Here is a 17,126-nt window from a genome sequence, read left to right on the forward strand (position 1 = left end):
GGGAAAATCAACATACTATTATTACAAGTCATTTGATGATGCTTGCATAAAATGAAGCAACCAGTCCACTTACATGGGTTAACAAACTAGGAACTCATTAAAACATGGTTCGAGAGAAATATTGGGAAGAATTTAACAGCCATCAACATACTATATTTACAAATAATTTGATGCATACATAAAATGAAGCAACCAGTGCATTCACATGGGTCAACAAATTAGGTACTCATTAAAATAAGGTTAAATAGACTTTTAACACCATGTAGGAAAAGAGAGAGAAAATGTCCCACACATAAACCCTCATCCTGTCCTAAAAGAAATCAAAGTACTATCAAATAAAAAAAATTCAGCACTTCTATACAGAATAGACATTTAAAGTAATCTTTTTACTTTTAATCAAAATATGCTCTTTGGATACATGCTTCATTTGGATATGCATCTTAAAATATTGTAAGGCTGTTACCTGCTTGTCTTTCCACCATCGTAGCCAGTTGAATATGTTAAGGACACCCTTTCTAAGTATAAGTAGGAGAGCTCCTTCGGTCTATGATCCACCAAAGAAATTCCAACCACCCCTAACTCAATTAAGAGCTCGAAAGGAGTAACACTGCTCTGCATCTCATCCTGAGCACCAGAAACTCCACCTTTACCAGAAGTCACTGGGCCTCTAATCTCTTCATGTGAACTTGAACTTGCCATCCTATCATTGGTAAACTTTACAATTATTATATCTCCCCTATCTATCACATGGAATTGCAATCCAAATTCAACTGAAGATAATCCACTTCTTTCCAAATCAAGTTTCCAAATTGCATTGCTATCACCGTCTCTAAGTTTAGCATCTAAAAACTTATTGCCATATGGATCTTCCCAAGAAAAGTTCGTTGCCGACAGAGGTTGCAACTGAATCCAAGCATCTTCACCAAATCCAGACTGCCGAATGCTAAGTGCCTTGTTTGGACTTCTGTTCTCAATCCTGTTTAAGATAAAGTAAGCTTCTCTCCCAAAGAAATACACTCATACAAGCTTCAGTGTCATATTTAGACAGAAAAAATGGCAAGACACTGAATCTATCATGTGAAACCTAGTACAAACTAATTTGTTTCAATTTTTTCCCATGAAAGTGAGAAATTATTTTAAAACAAATTGGTGTTTGTTTAAGTTTTTTTAATAAAATAAGAATTGGAGAAAGAGCTACTTTTAAGTTATTTAATACTCAGTGTTTGTATACTGAAAAATAAGATTTCCTATACATTTTAGAAGCTACTTTGAGTAGTTTTTGAGATAAGCTTTATTATAACTAGGAAAACGAAATGAGTTTTTTGGTTGGAGGTGGTGATTTTATTGGGAGGGGGGATGGTGTTTTTCTTTATATACATTTGTACTCTTTTATAGTATATACTATATACATATACTTACTGCTAAAGATTAAATTGTTACATAACTGATTGTTATGAGTCTCACATTGAGTAGAATGAGAAGAATATGGTAGTTAACCCATGAGACTCTGCCACCATGAGAAGGCAGCATATATGACTTGCCAACGCAACAGGATGAACAAAAATAAAAATCAGCTTTATAGGATCTACAAATGTTAAATGTTTCAGTAAAATTTGCATTACATGATTATCAGGATGACCAAGTCTATTGTGCCACAAGTGAAAACTGTTAGATTTTGATTTATGAATATCAGTTTTAATAGTGCTAAACAAAGATCAAGGTGTGGGTGAATAGCAAAGAGATTTAGATGACAACTGTGGTTGAGAAGAACAACTATGAAGCTGGAGATTATCAAACGAATACAATCCATCAACACCAACAACTCCTTGAAGAACTTTATTCATCCCCTGGGATTTGACAGAATGAAATTCAAAGAAAATAGAATTATCTTTGGCAAATTGACTAACACTTAGTTGATTTTTAGTAATAGAAGGAACATGTAACAAATTGTTTAGTTGAAGTGATATGTGAATAAAAAGGTGACACAAAAGAAGAAAAACCAGCACCACAAATACTTAAACCTTCATCATTGCCTACGAGAATTTGGTCTAGATCATCAAAATGTTTAAGTTGACCACACCAGTAACATGAAAGCTTGCACCAGAGTCTGTTATCCAAGATATATTGGCATTTCCATGAGAATTAGACTTCATAAGCATAGCACTTAGTTGAGTAATGTTGTCAGGCTTGTTATTAGGATTTATCCAAGTATTTGACGATTTATATGAGCCAGCGGGATCAATGAAGTACAAGGACTCATGACGATGATAAGAAATATCAAATCTAAAATGACAAACATTAGTTGTGAGTCGACTTAAGACATATTTGACATTGAAAATTAAAAAAATTGCCACCACAGTGACCATTGCCAGAATTTCTAGTACGAGAGCCTCCACAAAACAATTATAGACTTGAGTATAGTGCAATGAGGGTGAGGCTAAGTTATGTGTTTCCTAAACATAACGTTAAGTCATGTTTCATGACCATATAAGAGAGCTTCAATATCAACAATTGAAGGCGTGTCTTTTTAACTTACAGAGACAACATGTGCATAATCAGAGGGAAGTCCTTCAAGAATAGTATCAACATGTTCCTCATGACGCACGGGAACACCAACACCAACAAGTTCATCAATGTGACTTTTAATTTTAAGAAGATAATCTTCCATCATTTTGGAATCAAGTCTAATGGCACATATTGTAGTACGCAATTGTCGTACACAAGATTTAGTTTGGAGACCAAAATATATGTGATTTTTTTCTCAAAATTCATACGACGAAAGACCGCAAACTCAAATCGCGAACACGAAGAACAAACAAAAAATGCGAAGAACAAAGACAATAGAAGACTTCGAACACGAAGAATTCTCAAAATTCATACGACGAAAGACCGCAAACTCAAATCGCGAACACGAAGAACAAACAAAAAATGCGAAGAACAAAGACAATAGAAGACTTCGAACACGAAGAATGAAAACGATAGAAGACAGTGAACGCAAACCGCAAGATGGTAGCAAGATCACAAAGCAATTGCAAAGATGAGAGACGAAGAAGAGGCATAGTTATGAAGAAGATAGATCGTAAAAAAAATGCTCTAGGTCTCACTCTATCACAATAAGAATACAATGTTGGAGATCCCACATCGGCTAGAGATGAGGATATTTCATTGTATATAAGTGGGTGTAAACCTCACCCCATGAGCTGGTTTTATGGGGTTGAGTTAAGCTTAAAGTCCACTTTGTAATATGGTATCAGAGACATTTAAAGCCTATCCTAGCGAGTATTTGTTGGGCTTATCAAGCCATCCGCTATCGGGCCGTTATCGGACCACCCATAATATGTTATCCCACGCACGAGTTGTCACTCTCAATGTCACTCTCGGCGTGAGGGGTGTGTGTTGGAGATCCCACATCGACTAGAGATTAGGACATTTCATTGTATATAAGTGGGTGCAAACTAATCAAATTGACAAGGTTATTTCAGATAAGCTACACATAAATACAATGTTTAGATGAAAAAGAGAGGCCCTACATATGTTAAACTTTTAAACCAATTATGCCTTACATGTAATTCCAGTAAGTGCAAATAAGATACTACATCACATGAGGTCCAACAACTATGTGATAATTATGCTACTTAAAATATAAATTAGATATTGCCTTTAAAATGTGTAATTTCTGTTCAGAAAAGTTTATAACCAAAAGGAGCAAAGAGAACTTTAAGCTGAAAAGTTGTTTTCTGTAAGCATGTTCCTACATACTTTCATTGTTCTTAACAACTACTGAAAACCATATTGAAATCATTCGCCACTTGTGAAATGAACTAGATAAGAACGTTAGTCATGCTTACAGGTAAAGGATATACACCCCAGTCTAATCATGCATATCAGTACCTGATAGGACCATCAGTTGATCCAAGGCGGAAAACCACAATAAAACGGGATCCCTCTTCATATCCTCGAATTTCAGTTCTCAAAAGTTTGATAGTACCATCATTCATCCTCAAAACAAGTGAGATTGTGTCCTCTCTTACAATTTGAATAGGAAATGACCAATTGCTACCTTCAAGTCTCACCTACATGTAGAAAGAAAATATCATCTCACCATGTAAACTCAATCAGATGATGATTGAGAACAGAAATAAAGTGATGAAAAAGTTTCTCAAGTGGCCAACAAAAAATATTGTTTCTTAATTAGTAACCTCCTCATTCAAATATAAGCAAAAAATGCATAACTAGTATTAAATATATGCAAATCTTCAACAAATTTTATTTTATTTAATGAGAATCTTCAACAAATTTTATTTTATTTAATGAGAATATTCCTCAGATATCCATCATTTAATTGGGGAATTATTTCCAATGACTTTTATTCTAGATAAGTCTCAAGAAAGAATAGTTTAAGATTTTTTTTTTCAAATGAAATTATAACAATTGGTTTTTCTCCAAGTATATTTTGTAAACTGTGCCTGTGACCTGAACCACACTGTGTCAATAACCTGAACTCCGACGACTTTTTCCGACAACCCATCAACCCAGTTTTCTTTTCCAGTTTTCCTTGTTTCTTTTTGTATTATTCTTCATTCTATTTCTGTGTTTCCCCTCCCTCCGCTTTCCAAAAGTTCTTCATAGTTATGCTCTATTTTTGCAGATGTTCTTTTTCTATTTGGTGCCACTTTTTACATTATTTGACCTTGTCTCTCGTTTCCTCTTTCTATACAAATGTTCCTTCTCTATTTGGTGCCTTGTATGTTACTGCTATCTGCCTTTTTTACCCTTTTCATTTTACAGAACTTCTTTTTCTTTTTGGTTCTGTTTTGTACAGTTCTCTGGATTTTTTGTTCTCCTTTTTACAAAACATCTATTTCTATTTAGTTGAAAGAAAGAAATAGATGAAATGTAAGTAATGAAATAATAAGTAATGAAAGCAAGAACTAATAGGTAATTAAAGCTATACAAATGAAATCAAATCACTAAAAGATACCAAATCTGTCCTAATAATGAAATCTGCACTTAATTACGAAATAATTATCTCCTAATTATGCAACAATATATATATATAGAGAGAGAGAGGGGGGGGGGGGGGGGGGGGGGGGGGGGGGTAATAGATGTGCCGACTTACTTGGGATGTCATGCTTTTCTTTTTCAGCACAAGGTATGTGAATTGTGAAAATAAGTCAGCTATTAGCATTGCTCACAATCTAGTATAGTTCATCACTTGATTAGAAAAAAAAATTGGTAGTGGCATTATCACTACTTCTTATCTCCCATATGGGCTTCAGTTAGCAGACTTGTTTACAGAAGGTCATCCCACTGAAATGCAAGCTCAAAATGATAGATATCATTCCCTAGCTTGAGGGGGAGTGTTGTTAGTAGGATACTAAATGTACTACTAGAAGGTTCTTGTTTCTCCTATAATAGACATTCTTAATAGGAGGCTTAACAAGGTGTAATCAAATCAATACCACAATCACAAAACATGTGAATAACATTTTCTTCGACAATTCATAATATGAAGTTCTATAAATTTTCTATCTTTTTGTCCAGAAAAAGATGTAGGATAAATTAAATGATGTCAATTATTGCAGCAATATATCAACTAAGAACTGTATCCAACCTGGAGCTTTTCAGGTCCACCAATTCCACGACACACAAAGTGTATCCTTGAATCAGAAGCACGCAAAACCTTCGGTTCATCTTCAGCGTTCAATTTGATGAATATATTCTGACCAAGTCTATTAGTGAAAGTCATAAATGGCCGAACAGAAATAACCTGAAAGACAATCAAAATTTAAAAGTATTACAACCTGACTTCATAGTAAAATTAATGCTAAATTTGATCTTCCATCACAACCTTTGTCGGGATAGATTGATAGGAGCATGGTTTTGTGGAAATAATAAGCCGCAAGCAATTGCCATCACCATCATAAGCGTATATATCCAAAGAGCCATCCTAAGGATAAAACAAAGTGATTTTAGAAAGGTATATGATAACTTCTTGTTTGTCAACACATAAATCTTAACATTACCATATCACCAAGAGGAGCAAGATTCGTAACAGGTCCAAAATGCTCATTTCCTGATTGGGCAATGGCCACTGAAAGGGCCAGCATATTAAAATTAAAAGCAGAAGCAATTGTGTAACCATCATATATCTCCTCCTCAGTTATTTCTTCAAGGATTAATCCATTTTTCTTGTTAACTTGAAATTTAGCAGCAACCTTTGGCATATGTCTTTTTCCTGACATATCAAGTATCCTAAATGTAAGTGGAGGACATCTAGCAACTTCTAACCAGTAAGGAGCATACACTCTAATCGTTTTAGCCAGCAAGCTGTGCTCTTTGTCAAAGTTCTGCTCAAGAATAATTTGGATCACCCTGCACATAAGGAGGCAAATAAGATGGGTTTATACAAATCAAGTTGTCTTTCAAAAAAGACGTCAATAAAATTTCAGCAAAATTTTTAATATTTAGAATTAACGTGATAGATTGGGAAATTTCTAACTGTTCCACATCCAGAAATTTACAACCTTCCAGATATTGAACTTCTCAAACTAATTGTTTTTGATGGATTCTCATGAGGATGAGATATAAGAACAGCTTCCTGTTCAAAAAATGGGAACGGGTGAGATATTAATAGCCTAATACAATATAAAAATGACCTAGTAACTGAAACACAAATGGCAAAAGTATTGACAGGTCTCTATCTTACATGTATGGGAAGCCAACCCCTTTGCGGAAGTAAGGATAAGAACAAAGGGTTCCGAATATCAGCACTGTATATCTTTACAGTTTTTCCAGATAAAAATACTCCTCTAGAACATGCAAGGAAATGGCCAGTTGATTGCATTTCAAGAACAGAATATTCAGCAGCAAGGGGAAGAAAGTTGCTTATTATTAGAGGTGCTTTGACCACCAAACACCAATCCTGAATGGCATCAGAATTGATATCTTTAGCAATCTCGGTTGATTGTATGCTTACAGAAAACCACAACTTGTGGGAGCCACCAGAGGTGCCATGCATCTCACTGCAGCACAATAGTTCTTCCGACTCTGAAAGAGCTGATACATACAGATTTGAACATTGACCCCTACTACCAACATCTTGTTGACTAGGTCTGTCTACTACAGTACTCCATGAGTACTCACAAGAGTTTGCTGAAGTCCAAGGCCTTAACTGCAAGAAATATTGTACAGATTGTGTCAAACCAGAGAGAGGAAGTGGAGCAGTTTCTCCTGGTTGCAGTAACCCAACAGATATTTCATGCTTAAGATCCTCTGCTATAAGCTTCCTATTTCTTAACCATCTTCTCTGCCTGGCAGAATTACGAGAATCCATTGGATCAAAGGATTCAGGCCATCTCAAACTCTCCACAACCGGAGCATAAATCCAACTATCAGAAGTATTGGGAGATTTTGTATCCAAATGCCAATCATCAATCCATTCCCACCCTGGCGGTAGATCAATTTCAGGAAAAATCTGGTAATAGAAAATTAAAGAAAAAAATTAAACATGACAGAATAGTAAAAATTAAAAATAAATATGCTTGCAGTTTTCTGATTATAAACTATTCTTCCTCCAAAAGAAAGTTTAAACTAGACACCAGAAGGTTTTCTAAAGACCGTAAAAGTGTCACAGACAATATTTTGATATGAAGGCTTACATGCTCAGGGTTTGTCAATTCCTTAATCATGACATAATATTTTCTATGAGTTGACATAAATTTCCTGAGCAATGTTTATACCTCAACATGCAAAAAAAGAGTGATTATAAAGACGTTAGCATGACAATGTAGTGACTAGTTTAATCCTAATCAAATTCTTAGCATATACCTTCTGAAAGGATAGTATAACAACCATAGAGCAAGTGCTTGATCTATTCTGAACTTTTCAAAGCATAAATATATATGATTGATCCTCTTGAAGAGAGTCTCAAATTATGAGCAATTTATGCAATTATCAGTTTGTACCTTCATTGCAAGAGAAAAACTAACAGCTCAGGCATATGAGCAATACAAAAGCAGCTAGAGAACAGTTTCCCGTGGAAAGTGAAAAAATTAACATTCACCTGATGGGATTTCCCCTCATCTGACATGTGGTTCCCAGAATAACCTGAACAGCGTACCCAACCAAATTGTGGGGTTAACTTTTCAGTCTCGAAAAACTCATCTGTCTGAATTCTGTGGCTCTCTGTTTGAATGGAATCAGAATTAATTGAACTTTTCAGCAAATTCATCTTTTCCGAGGAAACTTTTGAAGTAAGGTTTAAATCAAGTACAAAATCTGTGTTGTTACGAACAGAAACCAGTGATCGAATATTCACATATCTGTTGCCATCCTTCACACTAGCTTCACTGGCAACAACAGCATTGCCTAACCGCCAGCAAGCAGCAGGAGCAGCATAATTTAGCCTCACAGTAGTCCAAGGACCTTCCTTGCTAGGACTAATTTGAATAAACCCACATTTATGGGCATCATAATTAGATAGTTGATTGTTTATCTCAATCTCAGAATTATGTACTAATATGGCACATTGTAATTTGCAAGGCTTCCCATAATAAGAATCCTGAAATCTCAGCATGGCATCATTGAGAGGAAGTACTTAGAGAAAACAAACAAAAACAATAAAAAGGTAAATCATACACAAAATTCACCATGGAGTTTTCTGCAGACAAATATATCCAGTTCAACTTGTTGACAAGATTTTGGGGATTTGAGTAGTCCTCAATAGTTCTTGCTATCTCATTCAAGGAAGCTGAAAAAAATCCAATCGGAACACCTAGAAGAAAGAAAAGAAGAATGTAATAAAGATGATTGAGCAGCCTATGTTGTTTACAATACCAAAAGGGCATTCACAAAATTAGAAACATTTTATGTGCTCAAAACACTATTGTATTCCCAGTATATCTCTGCAGAAATTTGAATTGAAACTAATTTATTTGCATGTTATTTAGCCGCATCTCGGGTCACTTAGGTCTTGATGGAATTTCAAAGAAGTACCTTTACCCACATCCGTTAAAATCAATTCTAAAGAGTGACAGTCCTGTAAAAAAATATAGAAGCCAAGTTTGAAGTTAGTTTTTCAATTAGAAATCAAAATGTAGACTAAAAGAATTTTGAAAATCAAACGTATATTTGACAGAAAAAGATGGCCAAGTGCACAGTCAAAAGAAGCATTAAATTATACAACCTAAAAGGCAGACTAAATCAGTCTAATGAGATAAATAAGAATCAACAAGAAAATTAAAGCATTAAAAAGTACATTACATTGAAATGGGCATGGCTCAGTGAAATAAAGAATGTTACAATGAACAAAAGACAGCATAAAAGTGTAACAATAAATAAGAGCCACAAGAAAAATTACACGATCAGAGAAAAGTAAATCTCAAACATTTGGCAACACAGTCCTCAAATATTATTAAGTTTAAATACTGAATGTTGGCTTATCTTCGCCAACGCAGTTTAAAAACCCCAATCTAGGTAAGATATTAACTCAAGTGAAAAAGTAAATCAAATATTAGTTGAGAAAAAAAGTTAAGAACCAGAAATCAACTTTTAGCTTTTAATAAAAATCAGAAGGTTATTCACCCCCAAAATTATGAATAGAAAGATTATATACATTTGCTATAACCCACAATGTTATTCTTTATTGGTTATATTCTTTATATTTTTATCTTCATTTTGTACATTTTCATTTACATTACACTGTCATTTGGCTGTAATTTTCATTCACTCTTTTTCTGTAACAGAGTAGTCCTTTTCTGTTACAGAATTAGATACTTGCTGACTCACCACCAGTCAGTCATATGGCTTATCTAAATAATATCATACTTCATTTTTATAAAGAATTTTTTTGCTACTAAACAAAAAGGAGAAAAACTAAAATAAACAGATGAAATAAAATAACTGAATATTAAAACATGAAAAAGCTACGAAGACAACCCTATGCCTTAATAAGATTTTGACTTCTAGGGCTATGATAACTAAACCAATCAGAGCACACAAAATCCAAATTTTTAAGTAAACATTCGGTATTTAAAAACGATCAAAATACTTCCGAATGCATTTGAACATTAGATTGCGTCAACTTCCAACAAAACAAACTTACAGCAAGAATAAATAAAAGCAACTAAGATAATTATCAATACCAGGGAATCCACTTTGAAGAAAAATATTTCATTCCACTTGACCGACTGAAGATCTGAAGGCAATAAATGAAGTGGCCTTTGTCCACGCGTGCGTGCACTCTGTTGATAAACCAATGCATCACTAGGGGGGCTCTGATTTGGAGAAAGGCGGACAGCTACTGTATATTGCTGGGAATCTGAACCTTCAACTTGGGGAAACTGTATTAACAATGAAGAAAATAATCTGTGAGCAACTGAATATTTATCTTGACATGGATTAAAGGTTACATGAAAATTGGGACTGGCAAAACCATGTAAGTGGTATACTAAAAGAAACAAAACTTGTACCTGCGCTTCTGCTATGATGATCGTAACCATTGTTCTAATCTTTCTACAGAGTTTACCCTTCAAATGAGATTCTAGCATATTTTTTGACACAGGAACTTTGACAGCCTTCATATCCCCAGATGGCATCCGAACTATATTTTGGAGGCCCCTAGCTTCTGTTGCACGAATAAAAATATCTTGACCAAGTTTATTTTGAGGGATTATATAATAATTTCTTTTCTGGAGTGTGTCAATGATAGAGTTTCCACCATAAGTTGGAGAAAATACATCCTGCCAAGAGAAAACAAGTGCTGTAATATACAACGAGAAAATCAGTCTTAAAAAGCAGCAAAAATGAAAAGGTTTACAATAAATTTTACTCTATTTTTGTAACACTCATGAGCATGGCTAAGATTGTTCCAGCTTGCATAAGCTTGAATGATCATATTAGCATTAGAAACTGAAACATTTAAATTCAGATCTCGAGTTGATGTCAATCGTAACTGAGTGGTTCCAGCCAGGGCGTTGAGGTCATATTGGTACCTGTATGTAGCTGTAATTAGGAAAAGAATAGAAACTGGAACAAAAATATAATTTGGATGGATTTGTGATACGTTCCCAACAGAGAAAGAAAAAGATTCACAATATGAACACCCAAAAAGGAAGGATTTCTATTATTCCAGCACCTTATCAGAACACACAAACATTTACAACGGAAATTAATTCCTTTCACACAGGTATTACTCCTGTCAAACAACTCACATACAAAAAAACGCCCCTTCAACCTACCGGGTTGGTCAGGGTTGATCTTTAACCGTAACAACCAAAACTACCCCAAATCCCACTTATTCTGTATTTTTAAATTTCCTTCTATAATACACCTTCCACACTTTCTTCTTATCTTTTTGCATAATATTACTCCCCTATGCTGAAACAACCTTGTCCTCAAGGTTAAAGACTGAAAATTGGTCCTTGATAGTTGCAACATCCTCCCATGTATTAGTCTCACTTCCCCCTTCATTCCACTGTATTAAAACTTGCTTTATGTGTGTGCCATGGACGACTATTTATTGTCTATCAAAAACTTCTTTTGGAGAAAAAACCACACCTTGCCCCTGGAATTCAACTAGGATACATGGAAAACTGGATGTACTCAAGCCTATACCAGTAGTTATAGTCTAAAAGCCACCCAACCAACTTTTGCTATAATCATAAAAGGGCCATGATAACAGGTTGCTAGTTTTGGATGCAAATGACTAGGCATGGTCAGTTGTCTGTGTAGACGAATTTTAAGATACACCATATCTCCTACTTTAATTGGAGAGGGTTTCCTGTGACAATTTGTGAATTTAGACATTTGATCTTATACTCTTCTTAAATGAAATTTGATTTGTACAAGGGCCTCATCCCTATTCATCAAATCTTGTGTCACTGCTTCTACCATTGTCTCCCCTGCCAGGGATAGAGGAGCTCGTCCATACACCACTTCAAAAGGGGTATTTTTGGCTACCCCATGAAAACTGGTGTTATACCAATATTCAGGCCACAAAAGTAAAATCACCCACATTTTTGGTTGCTCAGAACTAAAGCAACGAAGGTATGCTTCCAGCGTCCTTCGTCTGTCTATCCGTCTCTGTATGATTGTCATGTCATCTTAGGATATGGTTTTAGACCTAACTCAATCAGCTTACATAGTAAGGTTTGTTAGTCAATTTGGGACTTGGATTTTTTCCAATACATCATAATAAATAAGAATTGTCAAAAAGAGGGTAGACTTAGTGACCCAATACTTATTCTTAACTCAATTCTTATTTTCTAAATCAAATTATACCACTGCTCATAACAGCCTGAACTCCAAATCACTCACTCAAGAATTCCATCAAAGCAACATGTATCACACAAGTATTCTATATTTGTAAACACATAGAAATTACCTTAAGAATCCATCTACTGGCTCAACAAGAGGTTCCCAAGCTTCATACTTATCATTGTATGACCTGGCAGCTAAGGAGAAACCAACAGTGCAATTTAGATACCCAGTCCTTCCATGCAAACTAAATGTTATTCCACTGAAAGATACATTGAACAAAGGAACCATCTGTCAAATTCAAAGAAAAGCAGTCAATATAGAAGTAATACTTCCAAGAAAGCTCTGATAACTTATCAAGAACTAACTCTTACGAAAGCTGAAGCAGTTAGAATAACATCAATAATAGTAAAAAAGATAAAAAAAAATAATAATAACATTAACTCCCCTCTTCAATGGTCAATGAGATACGTTAAAAAATTAGGAAAAGATTTAACCAATGAGATAAGTAATTAAATTTTGTTTGCAGTCTGATTGAGAGGTGTGGTATACCGTATACGTATACCTATAAGTAACTTAAGGTCAACAACAACCATTTCATTAATATGAAATCTAGAAGCATGCTGCCATTACCACTCTTATGAAGTGGACTTTGAGCCAAAATCCATCTCACAAATTCAGATTGTAAGGTGAGATTTGCAGTCATTTATATATAATAATTTGATCATATTTTTAGTGGATGTAAGATCTCCAACCCTTCTCGCTGATCTTAATCGTGGGACTAGACATTACCATCTTATAAGGTAAACTTTAACTTAACTCAACATTACAAAACCAAATTGTAAGGTGAAATTTGCACCCACCTATATATTATAAGACATAGGATCTCCAACAACCACTTTTCAATATTTGGAGAATACCTATTGATATAGACCCATTCATTCTCATAGCTTAAGAAGTTAGGTGATTTAACACTTTTATTCTAACAAAATTTACAATCTAAGAATTTTTTTCTCACCAAACCACTGTAATCATCAAAAAGAGCCATTGAGAAGGTCCCAATTCCTGCATCAATGACTGTAACATCTGAGCCACTTGGCACATTTGAATCTGCAAGCTTTAAAGCAAACCTTCTTGGGGGTCTTTTGAAACCACCACGGACAATAAAAGTCCCCAACTCATTGCCAACAGCCCAAATGCTAAATGGTTCTGGTACATGCTTGGCATCAGATGTATCCCACACACTTTCTTCCAAAAATTTATCTCCTGCTACCAAATCACTGCGCATGCATCTTAAGGAGCTAAAATCATTTTGCTTAGGTTTTCCTTTACATGCAACACAGCCCAAGGAAACAAAGCCCGGGGGAGCTTGTGGAAGCCAGAATGACATGCTTTCCATTCCCCTCTGCTTCTTTATTTGTCCGACAAGCTGAAAATCTAGTGGAGTTTTAAAAACATTTTCATCCCTGGAATCATGAACAACAATGCAGGCGTTTGGAGGTTCATACCTAAAAAGAAGATTACATCAGTTCAAAGAGGAAGATAACAAATTAATATCTAAATTTATACAACAAAAGAGAAGATAATGATTGAAACGCACCCTTTAACAGCTACATCACCAAAATATACCATTCCCATTGGTACAGCTGGACGCCATATGGATAACCTCTTTCTTGAATTTGATCCCTGATTCCACCACACTAACTCAAAGCTAGCAACAGGCTCATAACGCCTATTAGAATTTGTGCCAACAGACCGGTCAGGTTGCAAGGCTTGATGCCCACTAGAAGGAGCATGGGAATCCTGACTAGTTAATGCTGCTGAGGATGGCTTCAAATGATCATATTTAATGGAACGCAATTCATATGCTTTACCCATCAAACTAAGAGAAATAGGATCTACTGGCAAAAAAGTGCCAACAGAATTATCCACTCGCCAGAATGCCACACAAGATTGTGATCTGCAATCAAGACAAGCAATATTGTGTTTACAAGGGACAAAAATTCCATGATCTTATGTCTGATCAATATAGTTTAAATTTTCGCAGGTAAAACACCCAACAACATCTTAGAATTAATGTTCAAAATATATAAACTTAATCAGTTAAGCAAAATGATAACATTATTTCATTAGCAAGCAAACTGATATACATAGCAAAAGGCACTAACCTGTAAGTTTGGTACTTTAAAGTATAAAATTGTATAATGAACCTATATGTTAAAGCAGAACAGGAGAAAATTTTCACTTACATATCACTGGTGCCTATTGTGATACAATCCCTTAATGAACATGGGGATACAGAAGAAGATGGGATGCAAAAAGCAGAAGATAGTGGGGGTGGTTCCTTTCCACGAGTAACAATACAACCTAGTGCAACATAACCTTTGGGAGCTTCAGGGAACCAAATGGAACAAATGGCATCTGCCTCGGTATTCCATAACAAGTCAGAATTGTCCACTTCTTCACCCTTAATGCCCACAGAAGCTAATGGTGGCCAAATCAATCTGAAACTAATAGGTCTCTTAACTATAACAGAATTAATATTTACTGCAAGAACTCCTTTTGTTGGTGGCTTGTCTCTGTCGAGCAAACACATCATATTAACATGCAAAACCGGGGAATAAATGCATCCGTCTAGACAGAAGAATATTAAAGAATTTGCACTTACAGAGGTGTCAGGTAGTCACCAAGAACAGCAAAACCAGGTGGAGCATGGGGCCGCCAGAAGGCATATGTTTGATCAGTTTGAGAATCTGCATGCAAAATAAAAAAAAAAATGAATGAGACCAGTCTTCCAAACCACATTTGTCAATTCATTTACCAAAATGAAAAACAAATAGAGGATGATAAACATACCTTTTATTCTTCCAACTTTGTCGAAATGAGAGCAAACAATTGTCATTTTCTTCGATGTCATCCTTAAAAATGCTAAAATATCATCTTCCACAGCCATAAATAGTCTCAAGATACTGAAAGTGAAATTCATGAAAATATCAGAAATAGACAAATGTATATTTGTCCTCCCCGAAGCATTTGAGTACTTCAACGATGTATCAAATGGCTCCAAAATCCTGATTCCATTACTCTCCATAGTCAAACCAAGTAAATCTGCGCTCATCTCAGTATTGTTACCCTTCAATACAAGCCTAGAAATAGAAGAACACAGCAAAATCAGTTAATCCCACATTATCATCATACCTAAAATACAGTGAATCATTAAAATAGGCTTCTAGCACAAAATTTATTCTGAAGATAAACTCGGGTCATAATTAGGGACTATATCCTTAACCTTATAGAAATTAAGTGTTTGAAAAGAGAATAAACAGAATGATTCATGGAATTAACTTTTAATTACAGTAAGGTATTCAAAGAAATATGGGAGAGCTCCAGATCTAACTAACTGACAAACAGCTGTTGCAAAATCCACAACAGCAGGTTTATTCTACTATCAAAGGCAGATATTCTAAGGAGTCAGCCCCTCCCCCAAAATTTTAAATATATATAAATATAAGAATTTTAAAATTTGGGGTGTGGGTGGAATCGCTCCCCTAACTCCTAAGAAGATTTGTCTTTTTTCTTTTTTAATAGCAATAAATAAATAAAATTAAGGGGATACTTAAGGGGTATCCCAACCCGTGTACCACAGCCACAAAGTTACACTTCCACAAAAGAAAGTATAACCAAAAACCTAAACCTACAAAAGGGGATGCCAAACCTACAAGAAGATTTGTCTTTGATCTTGGCAAATGATGTGATGTAGGACAAACAGCTACATCTAGCAAACCTCACCCTACAAACCAGTCTTGTGATTTGAAATATGCTTAAACTCCACTTTCTAAGATGGATACAGGGTGTGTTGGAGATCTAACATTGAATAGAGATATGACTAAATTATAATATATAAATAAGTGCAAATCTTATGTTACAAGCTTGTTTTGTGAAGTTGAGTTAATGTTGCATAATCAGGAGAATTATTTTGTAATTAAGTGCAACTTTTATTCTCTATTTATTAGGAAAAATTTAATCACCCATTATTTTTTGCTTTCATTACCTATTATTTCCTTCCTTAATTAGGTTGTAAATAGTCTATAAATTGAGACTGTAATCATATTTGTAAATTACATCAGAAATACATTCCATCTATTTCTTCCAACTTGGTAGAAGAGCTCCGATTCTGGGAGACTCTGTTTCTGCAATCTTTTTTTTTAGCAGCCTTTATTGCTGCAATTACTTTTCTGAACAGCCTTCATTGCTGCAATTACTTTTCTAGACAGCCTTCATTGCTACAATTATTTTTCCGGACAGCCTTCATTGCTACAATTACTTTTCCGCTACAATTACTTTTCCGGACAGCCTTCAGGGCTGTAATATTTTTTCTCCTCTATTGACCATTACCACTTTGTGCCGTTGACTGTCACTACCACCGTCGACCACTGCTGACCGCCGTCGACATCTGTTTACGGATGCCGGAAAATTTTATAAAACATTCTTAGAATGGTAAACTCACACTACTTTTGGTTTATGTAGATGATATGATTATTATAGGTGATGATGAGATTGAAAAACAAAATTTGAGGGAGAGACTGGTTGCTCAATTTGAGATGAAGGATCTAGGGAAGTTGGAGTACTTCCTTAGAATAGAGGTTGCTTACTCGAGACAGGGCATCTTTATTTCTCAAAAGAAATACATCCTTGATCTTCTCAAAGAGACTGGTATGTTGGGTTGTAAGACCACTGGAGTGCCAATAGAGCAAAATCATAGGATTGGGAATGATGAGGAAAACCCAAAAGTGGAGAAGACACAATATCAAAGACTTTTGGAAAAACTCATTTATCTATCACACACTAGGCCAGACACAACCTATGCA

General features: G+C 35.1%; 1 protein-coding gene across 2 annotated transcripts in view; it reads right to left on the reverse strand.

Annotated features, from left to right (window-relative positions):
* Positions 1-17,126, reverse strand: part of LOC137809959 (pleckstrin homology (PH) domain-containing protein) — a 74,698-nt gene that overhangs the window by 13,703 nt on the left and 43,869 nt on the right. Inside the window, exons 34-52 of one of the 2 annotated variants that reach the window (XM_068611028.2) lie at positions 15,115-15,404; positions 14,927-15,011; positions 14,508-14,837; positions 13,859-14,218; positions 13,277-13,766; positions 12,386-12,549; positions 10,832-10,994; positions 10,473-10,742; positions 10,146-10,343; positions 8,998-9,040; positions 8,652-8,776; positions 8,066-8,563; positions 6,710-7,477; positions 6,528-6,601; positions 6,027-6,375; positions 5,852-5,950; positions 5,615-5,770; positions 3,892-4,073; positions 464-976 (exon numbers count right to left, since the gene is read on the reverse strand). In XM_068611028.2, the coding sequence (XP_068467129.2) occupies positions 464-976; positions 3,892-4,073; positions 5,615-5,770; positions 5,852-5,950; positions 6,027-6,375; positions 6,528-6,601; positions 6,710-7,477; positions 8,066-8,563; positions 8,652-8,776; positions 8,998-9,040; positions 10,146-10,343; positions 10,473-10,742; positions 10,832-10,994; positions 12,386-12,549; positions 13,277-13,766; positions 13,859-14,218; positions 14,508-14,837; positions 14,927-15,011; positions 15,115-15,404 (5,157 nt within the window). Of the gene's footprint in view, positions 1-463; positions 977-3,891; positions 4,074-5,614; positions 5,771-5,851; positions 5,951-6,026; positions 6,376-6,527; positions 6,602-6,709; positions 7,478-8,065; positions 8,564-8,651; positions 8,777-8,997; positions 9,041-10,145; positions 10,344-10,472; positions 10,743-10,831; positions 10,995-12,385; positions 12,550-13,276; positions 13,767-13,858; positions 14,219-14,507; positions 14,838-14,926; positions 15,012-15,114; positions 15,405-17,126 lie in introns of those variants that run through there. The other variant, XR_016518310.1, reaches the window with a different exon arrangement.

The sequence above is a fragment of the Phaseolus vulgaris genome, chromosome 2 (genome assembly GCF_051622355.1).
Source record: "Phaseolus vulgaris cultivar YP4 chromosome 2, ASM5162235v1, whole genome shotgun sequence".
Classification (NCBI taxonomy): domain Eukaryota; kingdom Viridiplantae; phylum Streptophyta; class Magnoliopsida; order Fabales; family Fabaceae; genus Phaseolus; species Phaseolus vulgaris.